This window comes from Solanum verrucosum, unplaced genomic scaffold, assembly GCF_900185275.1.
Source record: "Solanum verrucosum unplaced genomic scaffold, falcon-dt-bn FXZP01000074.1, whole genome shotgun sequence".
In the NCBI taxonomy this organism is placed as follows: Eukaryota; Viridiplantae; Streptophyta; class Magnoliopsida; order Solanales; family Solanaceae; genus Solanum; species Solanum verrucosum.
Genome location: NW_026020200.1, coordinates 340,483 through 351,651, shown reverse-complemented (window position 1 = coordinate 351,651; position 11,169 = coordinate 340,483). Strand labels below are relative to the sequence as shown.

The 11,169-nt window shown below is 35.6% G+C and overlaps 1 protein-coding gene across 2 annotated transcripts in view; it reads right to left on the bottom strand.

The window, feature by feature from the left end:
• Window positions 1-290: 290 nt before the first annotated feature.
• The window catches only part of LOC125830033 (probable phosphoinositide phosphatase SAC9), a 28,881-nt gene continuing 18,002 nt past the window's right edge, over window positions 291-11,169 (bottom strand). For both annotated transcript variants that reach the window (XM_049509250.1, XM_049509251.1), the window contains 5 exons: window positions 9,841-10,647; window positions 7,435-7,632; window positions 6,160-6,606; window positions 5,828-6,058; window positions 291-962 (listed from right to left, as the gene is read on the bottom strand). In XM_049509250.1, coding sequence (XP_049365207.1) covers window positions 681-962; window positions 5,828-6,058; window positions 6,160-6,606; window positions 7,435-7,632; window positions 9,841-10,647 — 1,965 coding nt within the window. In that variant the 3' untranslated portion in view covers window positions 291-680. The remainder of the gene's footprint in view (window positions 963-5,827; window positions 6,059-6,159; window positions 6,607-7,434; window positions 7,633-9,840; window positions 10,648-11,169) is intronic.

The following is an 11,169-nucleotide window of genomic DNA, read 5'->3' as shown; positions in this document are numbered from 1 at the left end:
GGTTGATCAAGTCCATAAATGTCATCATGACAAAGAGGCAAGAACCCATGCTATGAATATTATCAATAACCATGATCACAAATACATGTTGAATACTCGGTTGATCAAGTCCACAAATGTCACCATGACCAAGAGGCAAGAACCCATAATATTCATATCGGTTGTATTTAAGATATCTTCATTTACTGTGGTACTCTAATCTCAAATCGTCCAAGACCTTTTTACCAGCCAATTAACAAGTGTTCTCCACACACATATATACATCAGCCCGTATCCATCTTCCACACTAATTGTGATCAAGGCTTCATTCTCATATTAATAATCTTGCCATCAGAGGAAAAGCCAAACAAATTTGGTTTTTTTAGGATATTGGAAGGTCTTTTAGCTCTTTTAACTTAGGGATTCACACTTCTACAGTCTAAATCTATAGCAATATACTAGATAAGTCCCGTTAGTGTTATATCTTCTTAATACAACCTCGAAATTATACATCCAACTCTTGCAAAATGTTCTCTTCCGCCACAACAAATTAATTATACAGAATTTAACAGTATAAACTCCAACTCTCTCCTATACAAATTATCATGAAATAATAAATCAATGATGTTCCTGAAAGCAACAAGAATAAAAAGACTCCTAAAATACAAAATTAATCATGTAACCAGTGGGGATTATCTTAATCAAACAGCTGAAAGACTAGCCCATTTTCCGAGCTCATAGGGATCCGCATAATAATACAACTTGATTCTATTAGCCAAAGACAGTCCTGCTGCCACAATCCGGACCCTAGCATCCGAGTCATCCTGCTCTGATGGATCATCAGTAAATGCACCAACATCTCCAAGAAGCCGAAATGAGATTCGACGAGTACTAACTTGTCTAGGAAAATCAAAGTACATTGCTGTCCCCACCTTCACTTCTGGCAGCCTGTATTCTGCAATGGTGACCATATTGTGTGGTTCCTGTAGATGATTATCATGTGAATTTTCTACTGTAACCACTGAAAATAACACCATATGGGTATATTACAGAAACCAGATAACAGCTTCTAGATATAACCAGACAAGTGTTTTTTTTTACAGCTCAACAAACTTGTCCATACATTAAAAACCATATCAATCTCGCATGCGGGGTAAGAAACATTTCCTTTGGGAAATAAGATTATAGGAGGGATTGTTTGGGGCTCCATCCTGTCTTGGGGGTGACCTATCTAGTATTGGCATAAAGTACTTAGCCCAAGAACTCTTACTACACATACAGAAGGAAAGACATTCAGCTAAAGATGTGGTTTTGGTGGTCATAAAACAACACAACATTATCTTGAAGTTCTAATTATTGGCATGTTCACCAAGGATGTCTAGATGGAGAAGCAAATTCTAGTTCGAAGAGAAACATATTATTCTCAATGTAATAGTTATTTGGTGACTAAGAGAATAACATATAAATGCCTGTTTATGTTCAGATCTTCCTGTCTGTTGGAAGCATTGGCACAAATTTCTCACTTTTCTCTAGAGGATGTAAAATTCTGGCCAGCTCTAACCATTCATCACTAACAATGGAATTCTAACGATGTTATGTTTATCTCTATGGAAGCAGAGGGATACACCAAAACGGTATGGATTTATTGCTGGAGTGGCATATTTACCTCTATCTACCTACTTCATCCAAGGTCCAACGGTACTAGCTTACTGAACACAGAGGAGGACCCACAAAGTGAATGGCAAACCAAGAGGAATGTCAAAACTCAAACAACATTAATTACATGATGAAAGAGAAATCACATGAACAAGAAGCAAGTTGCTAGGAATCTATCTCAACTTATACAGAGTGAATTTTGTTTCTCTTCCATAACTTTAAGTAAAACATGTAAGTATACTTGTTGGATTTATTTATTATATTTTAGCTTTAATTTGATTTGGTTTATAACGAAATTGCTTATTGTTCAATACTGAATTTTTTGGCTTAGCATATAAGTTCTCTAAATTATTTAGATAGAACTTTGGTCAAAATTTAAAAGATCTTCAAATTTTTTCGAAGTTTCAGTATAGTAGATAGATAAATTATTCTAAAGACAAATTTGAATAAATTTCAATATATTGATATGGAAAATTTGTTCATTGTCCAAAAATAACGAATATGATTTAGAGATGATTGTATCGTGATGGCACAATAAGAAACAAGAGAAACAGAGTTGCAATTCTTGCTTGCTATGCCTGATGCTGCCTCTATTCTTGGCTATTGTGGTATTTATTTGAACCCGCTTGTGCAAGACTATAGGTCCGCCACTGACTGAACCTTTGAAACATGGCTGTCAGGTGATTACAGGAGTCTTTTTTTAGATAAGGGTAACCGTGTATTCACAAAAGTCTCATCATCAAATAATGATGAGCATAGGTCGCTTACTAAAATCATCAGAGCATATCAAAACTACCCCTAGGGAGATTACAAATTGCCTAGGAAATCAACAAAAAATTCTATATCCCCCGTCATATCCTGTTTACACCAAAAATACAAAAGGCTAAGGCTATTCATTCTAATCTTCTGAATGTTGTTACTCTTATCCTCAAAACATCTAGCATTCCTTTCTTTCCATAAAGTCGATCAAATGCAAGCTGGGATTAACTCCCACCAGTCTTCAGTAGAGTGTCTTCTTCCTATCTCCTTCCAGCTGTCTAGTAGACCCTTAGTGGTCTGTGGAACTACCCAGCACACACAAAGGATGCAAGAAAACATGTTCCATAGGTTGGTAGCTACCTTGAAGACTTCAACATCTTGATCACACATAAAGCACCTTGAGCAAATTCGTCTTCCTTTTTTCTGAAGCATTTCATGTGTTAAGTATGCCCTTCTACACACCAACAAAGCAAACCATGAGACCTTTAGAGGTATTATTAGCTTCCAAGGCCAAATTCTATTTTTTCTTTGACCAGCATTGCTACTCCGGTAACAAGACTTCACTTTGAACACTCCTTTCCTTTGCAATCTCCACATAGGCTTATAAGGCTCAGTGGAAGTGCCTGGAAAGGTATTTAGGATCTGAAATAGAGTTGTGATTCTCTCTATCTCCCAATCATTAAGGGCTCTTCTAAACAAGAAATTCCATCCCTTGTTCTATTGGCCGAGTATAAACAGGTCTGGAAATAACGTTGCTAGGCATTCTTCCCCAATCCATAGATCATTCCAAAAGTCAATTTTCCTTCCATTTCCCACCTTAAGTGAGATGTTACCTTTGAACAGTGGCAATAGTCTTCTGATGGTCTTCCAAACACTACACCCAAATGTTCCCAGAACCTCCTCAGACCAATGACTTTGCAATCCATATTTTTCAACCTTACTTCACGTGATTCTATGCAATTTTTTCGTATTATCTATTTCTTTATGTCATGCTTATTTTCTCATTAGCATAATTTTATTAGTATTCTAATTTTTAAATTAAAATAGAATTTATTGTTAAGTAAGGTTATTGTTATAGACTTGCGTTTTCTTTTTTAAAAAATAAAAAATAAAAAATAAAAACATATTTATGTATGCTATGCTGAAATTTGTGATAAGAGTATTATGTTAAATTTTTTGTTTTGAACTTATAACTTATGTTATATTTTCAGTTTCATTAGTTTTAGTAATATTGAATTTACAATGCAAGTCATTTTTCAATTAACTTGATAGATTATATTTTTGTCAAACATTTTAATAATTTATGACATTTTATTTCTATATTAATCTTTTTAACACACATACATTTTACGATGTTCGTAGAAACTTCATACTTTTAGTTTTTATGATCAATTCAATTGAAATATATTAATTTGAAAAAAAATAAATCAATTATATTTTCATAATATTAGTTAAGAACATATGTTTATTAATTAATATATTTTCAAAAAATGATATCTATCTTAAATATTTAATTTAATATCATTTATAAAGTTTCTTATTTGTCTAGTATAAATTTTAAATAATTAATTTTTATTTTTAAAATTTAATATAATTTTATGATTGCAATTATGCATCCAAACAGAACATGTGTAATTACACTGTGACATCCTGTAATTACAGTATAATTCAGCCTAATAAACAAGTCAGTGTAATTACTAGGCTGGTAATTACTACCCTAGTAATTACACCAATTCCAATTACCAAGTGCTTTCCAAACAAACCCTTAGTGATCAGTTTGAAAATACTCTTATATATTCCCCATATTAAGCAAATTGGTCTGAAATCTTTTCCTCTGCTCCAGCTTTTTTAGGAATCAATGCTATGAAAGTGGCATTGAAAGATTTTTCAAAAACTTCCTTCTAATTAAAGTTATGAAAGGTCAACATCAGATCTTCCTTTAATATTTCCCGGCATGACCTGAAGAAACTCATTGTGAAGCCATCTGGTAGGCCTGGAGCTATCTCCATCACACTGTTTTAAGCATTTCAGGACCTCTGCCTAAGTAAAAGGGCTTTGCATCCAAGTATGTTCCTCTTGAGTTATAGTTGGGCAATCCAGGAAGTCAAATCGAGGTCCCCAGTTCTCAGGTTCAGTGTAAAATTTCCTATAGAAATCAATCATAGTGTTTTTTATTTCTATAGGATCTTCTACAATTTCTCCTTTGTCTATCAGCCTGTCAATGGTGTTGGTCCTCGTGTGTGATGTTGCCATTCTTTGGAAAAACCTTGTGTTATTGTCCCCTTGTTTCAACCATAATAATCTGGATTTCTGTCTCCACATTGATTCTTCATTTTTTGCTAGCTCTTCCAACTCCACTACTATGGTGGCTCTTACCATATTCAACTATAGTTCCACTCTAGCTTCTACTGTCCCACATCATAAGCACCCCCCCCCCCCCAGGTACCCTCAGCTTCCAGGTAACCACATTTCATCCATTGGCATGACCATAATTGCTTAGCCATTACTTCAACGTCCTTGCTGATCTTTGTTTCTTGAAAGCAGTAAACATCCCCCTTCCATTTTTGCATTAAACTCTTCACCATTGTTCTCTTTTTTTGGTCGTTTAACCCCCTTACATTCCATGTCAATAGATGAACTTTCATTTAAAAGTTAAACTCAAATTCCTCCCCCTACTTCTGCTACCTTCCACTTCTTCATTAAAGCTAGATTTTAGATTTTTCAATTCATTTTTCCCAATTCCTCTGCTCTTTGGAGTAGACATTGCCTTTCCAGACCCCTTATTATCTAACAGGCATTCTCTCATCAATCTTCATTAACAAGGCTATGGTTTCTTTTTCAAAGCCTCTTGAGAAATTGGAAGTTGGATATTGACTGGATCAGCCTCATGAATCTGTTGTATCTGCAAGTTTTGTTCTGTCTCTTGCGTGGCATTGGCTGTTTTGGTTTCAGACTCTTTTCCTTCCTTGACACGGAGTCTTTCTAATAATACAATTCATGCATTCTCTGTGAGCTAGATTAACTTGAATATAGAACATCTAGCATCAGTCCACACGTTTGTCAGCATGTAAACACTATAAATATGCATGGATGAACTATAGCCATTTGAGGGAGAAACTGACATATCTGTTACATGCTGGCAAGACATACTAGAGTAGTTTTAATTTACTTAAGACGGTACTTGAAAGAATTCTTAGGTTAAGGTTATCATATCAAATTTAATCACATGTTGCAGGTCATTAGCAAAGTGACATTTTGCATAACTGATGAGATTCATCTAAAATGCAATAGTGTCTAGTACTGAAATAGGGACGACCAGTAGCTTTACAAGATCAAAAAAGGAATCTGTTCGTAAGAAGGATGTGGAACAGTTTGTTGATATAGAAAAATATCAGTTGATAAAATGTAAATCACATCAATAGTATCCTCATACCTGGAAAGCAGATACTTGAATATACAATACAGCTGGACTAATGAATCTGTCCTCCAATATACAAGAAGAAACATCCCATGGATTCACCTGTGAAGGTGGTGAATGGGTGACTCGAGGTTTTATTGCACTAAAACCATCGAGACGAAAACCTGCCAGCATAGGTGAAACTGGGGGTAGAAACTGTTCTAAAACAAGGTCGCTGTCAGTTAACCTCTCAACCTCAATTGGAACCTGAAAAGGGAATGGATTAGAATTATATTTTTCTTTATTATTCAGGAGTTTGACAAAATTTAAATGGTAAAAATTGCTAGAGAGTTGCAAGTTTGCTTCACCTTAAATCTGTTTAGTGGAGGACCTTTATCCAACAAATTGCTTGTATTTATCTGGTCAGAGCCTTGACTTGGTGCCCCTACATCTTTCCTCAATGGGTTTCCAACCACCAAGATTCTTTTAGCATGAAGACATGGGTCACTTTCAACTGGTCCTCCAAATGAAGCACGCCTTACAGGCTCTGCGAATGGGTTCTCCTCTACGGACAAATGACTAAAGTCTTTCTCGAAATTTACAGAGCTCGAGCCAACTTTTTGTAGACGCAACGTTATCCAAATAATGCGGCATCGAACAGGATTACGGAAAGAAAACTTTACATGTCTAGGCACTTCGGAAGACTTCTCTTGTCCACAAAGCTCAGAGGAAGAGGTGATCATAGATCTCATATCCCATTTCCCCACACATGATCTTTCTTCCTTGTGTATTTTACTGCTAGCCCAAATCTGAACCTGCACAGACAGAATAAGTTTCCGTTCTTAAAGCATTAATACAGTGGTGTAGGGAATGAGAAACCACATCAATTATACAATGGGAAGAGAAATTGCATGAACAAGAAACAAATTGCTAGGCCTCTCTGTCATAGGCAAGTTGGTAAGCCTACAGGTAAATAACAAGTTATTTAAAGCATGAATTCAGCAACACAAGAGGAATGTCAAACCACATCAATTACATGATGAAAGAGAAATCACATCAACAAGAAGCAAGTCTCTAGGAATCTGCCATACACACAAGTTTCATGTCTATGGTCAATCTAGGGTCATTTAAACGTATAGGTATGTGGTAAATTAATACAACAACGAGCTTAACAGATAGTAGTTCCTGCTGCTGTTTCAGGCGAGTGTAACTACTAGACAAAAACATTTAACATTGCTCTTCTCAGGGAAAAACAAAGCAATCACAGGAAACAGAATGTGAAATATCTTATTGATACTTATGAGTTATGTCTCACCATAAAATTAAAAAAATAAAAAGCTTTCGCTGATCACAAGGATAGGCAAACCATGTAATGAATAACCAAAGGGGTCATACAATATTACATGCAATTTTGGTTAGACAAGTTAACATACATACCATTTTTCTTCCCAGCAAAAGGAAGAAAAAAAACTATCATTGCTTTTGGAAGTCAATCTATGAGATAACATTAGATAATAAACTATAAGAAATTGCACAACAGCATGAAATTTAATCAGGTCCAAACTGTCTTGGATTTTCCATATTTGAATATGACACAAAACCTGCTAGAGCTAAAAATCTTGTTAAGTGAGGAGTAAACTTACAACAGGAGTGTCTGCCATCGAGTAGCCACAAGGACTAACTAGAAGAACAACACCACAAACATCAGATAAATCACCAAGGACAATGACAAATTCAACAGAGGAAGCACTGGGGGGAGCTCTCCAAAACGAATCTTGTGCTCCAGAATTCAATGGAGCAAGCAACGACATGAATGGTGCAGATCCTGCTGCAGTTTCAACCTAAAAAAGAAGGAGAAGGATCAAATCTACGTTTTTTTAAGCCCATCAAATATTTCAGTATCAATGCTAAGACCAACGAGAAGGATATGTCCCATCATTCAACTTCATACTTCATGGGAGTAAAAATGAAATCACATTTGGTTCCTGAACTTGTATTTGATCGTACTTTAAACTTATGGTGGATCAAATTTATATTTGATTGTAATAGATCAAACATATTTCAGGAACCAAATGTTTTATGCCAACAACTTGATAAAGGTCTATAGTTGAATTTGGTAAGATCTATGTTTCAAGTGCTTATATCATTCAAAATAAAAATACGCCAAAGAAAATATTTCACTAGATCAAGGATAGGGTGTGAAAGAGCGCTCAATTGAAAGTAGAATCAGGAGAGAATTAATCAAAATATTTAATGAAGACACAACCTGTCATCTATGGCCTTACATTTCTTATTCCAGTATTTTTCATCACTTGCTTACTTTTGCCATGATCCTTCTACTTAATCCTTCAAAAGGAAATTTTAGATGGAGCAAACCAAAATAGCTAACCTCTTAAAATTCTATCTTCCTAGTCATTTCGAGGAAAAGGTGCGGAAGGCAAAGGATCAACAGAGGGACCCAAATCAGACCATAATAGGATAGTATTTCTAGAGATTAATTCTCAGGATATAAAAACATTACCAATGTTTTTTTTCTACTTTTCGAGAACAAGAAAAAAAATGATGAATCATGTAACTCGGAGTTTGGACAATTTTTTATTGAAGTTGAGAAAAAGTATTTGAAATTTAAGTTGAAAAGAGCATCTGGAATTGAAGTTGTGTCTAGGCATGACTTCCACTTGGAAAAAATTTAAGTTTTGTGGGTGAAAACCATTATTTCACTTGAAATATTCCTCAAACCAGTTTTTCAACTTCAAAATTTTTTATTCAAGTTGAAATAATGGACCAAATACTAGAACAAACATTGATCTGCAAATAATATTTCAAGTTGAAGTTTAAAGAATGAAATATAATTGTTTAAAAACAAATGATAAGCATGTATTTGGACAAACATTATTTGCAAAACAATGTTCTATCATTTTGACTATGTTTTCAACGTCAACTGGAAATACAGAATTTGAAGTTGAAAAACTTGATTGGTAGGTACTTCAAGTGAAATAATAGTTATAGCTCATGATTTCAACTACTATTTTTCAACTTCAACTTAAAATACTCTTTTTTTCGACTTTAGCTAAATATTGTCCGAATGGGGATTTTATTGGCATTGTTTGCAACATAAATACAGCCTAAATCAACAGAAAGTTGTTGGTTAAGTTGATCTTTGCCAGCTTGAAAGCCACTTAGATGGTGTCTTGGGGAACCTTCATCACACAAATCTCCAACTAAATATAAGCTAGATTTTGAAATCCAAGGACCCTTCTTATTCTTTCATATCATCTAGCACTAACCCCAGTAGGAACAAGAAAGTTATTAGATACAATACATTTTATAAAGTCGAGTGAAGAAACCATGATGTGAGTTTCTGTTGAAGATTTAGTTGTTAACCTTAAGGATCTAATCCAATAGGCTTCTATATGGAATTCGGAAATAGTCTCTTCCCTCCCTTCAACTTTCTTGTTATAATCTATCCAGATCCACCAAGTAATCTTAGGCCCTGTTACTGGCTACCTAATTCTTTTTCTCCATTCATCCATCTAATACTATCAACTCTTATTGCCATCTCAGAACAAGCCACAAAATAGCTTAGAGACCTCCACTCTTCCTTTGTGAAATTTCAGGCACGGGAATCTGGTTTTCTCATCAGGACAGAAATAGAGAACTGACTTCTTAAAACTTTAATAAAGTATGGTCGGCAAGAGTGGCACAATGTTTGAGCTAAAACCTAGGTATTCCATCAAATCAAGGTTCACCTAGTTATTGCATAGTCAGTTGCAGATGGTGCTAGATGGAGAAAATAATTCTTTCAACAGAAATTAGTAAACAGGCAAATTAAGTAGTAGCCTTTTGCGTTCAAGATAATCCAGTTTTACACCAACCATGAGATGCTGTGTCACTCACATTTGATTTCCACAGATTTGTGAAAACGTGGAAAAGATTAAATTACTCCTCTTGCATAAAGTTTTAGAAAAACTAAAACAAGAAAAGGTTTTCTAAGAATATATATATATATAGCTAATATAATTGGGATTAGGATAGGTACAAAATATTACCGGGTGCAAAAGGCTTGCAAAAGGAAATTCAGCAAGTGATTCCTCTCCATTAAACAATTCCGGATATGCAGTTGGTGTGGATTGACAATCCCCCGAAGTAAATTTGATCACATGGTCTACAGCTTTTTGAGCAGCACTATCTGCACGTGCATTTCTCCTCTGGCCAACCAAAACCCTGATGTAGTCCAAGGTTAAAGCCTCAAGCACAACATCAATGCAGCAGGCTTTGCAAATGACACCATCAAGTGTCATGGAATGATTTGAGGATAAATCAACTGAGTTTACATAGATTGCTCCCCCCTGGCTGCTTACACCATTGTAGCTGGGAACCTCCTTTGAGTTAAACATAGCAAGTAAAAGAGCTCCTTTCCCTGCACAACAAACTTTACAAACCTTTCTCTCACATTCAGAACACACAAAAGAGGTCTGTGCAGCAGCTGAAGTTGATGATATAGAAGGCACATTCAATACAGGTCCATCTTCATAATGAACTTGACATGCCCCACCAATACATCTTTCCCCGATTCCTGCTATATTCCAGAAATCTACAGCGCTATCATCGGCAATCTCAAGACCAACGGAAGCAGTAATTTTATCCTCAAGAGAAGCCTGTCCAAGCAAAGCAAGGACATTTGCTACCCTGCAGAATCCTCCCATACGAGAATTGTCAAGAAGTAGATTTGGATTTATACTAGCAGGGTCAACACCAATTGACAACAATGCCCTATCCCTTTCAGCAGCAGAGAGGTTCAGGCGAAAGCGTTCAATTTCAAGTTTCATAGCTGCCATGTAGCTTATCTTTCTCTCCTGCATAGTTAAATGATAACAATACGGGTGTAAATAGATCACAAATCTTCTGCAGCTGGATCAGAGTCGGAGTACCACAAATAAACATGCACATAAAATGGAAGTTCTACTTCTACAAGTGTAACAGCCCCAAAGGGACTATTAATAATAAGTAATAACAAACTGGAGTTTCATACACAAATTATTAATAACATAGGACGGATGATCATGATAATCATCTTTTGAGAAGCACTAGGGAAATGATGAAAGATGTTGAGTTCCCACATCAGTTGTGGGATGGGTATTTGGTCTCCTCGTATGGTCTTGCGTAATCCTTCCCTCACGAGTTACCTTTTGAGGTTAAGTTATCCCCAAGGTTCATTTTTTTAACATGGTCCCATCCCAATTCATTTTTTACTTGATATTGGGTTCTCGTCTTCTATTGTCCACACCGCAAAAGGGAGGAGATGTTGAGTCTCACAGCTGTGAGGATGAGGAAAATTGGACTCCTTGTATGGTGGCAATACTTATTGTTGAGCTAGT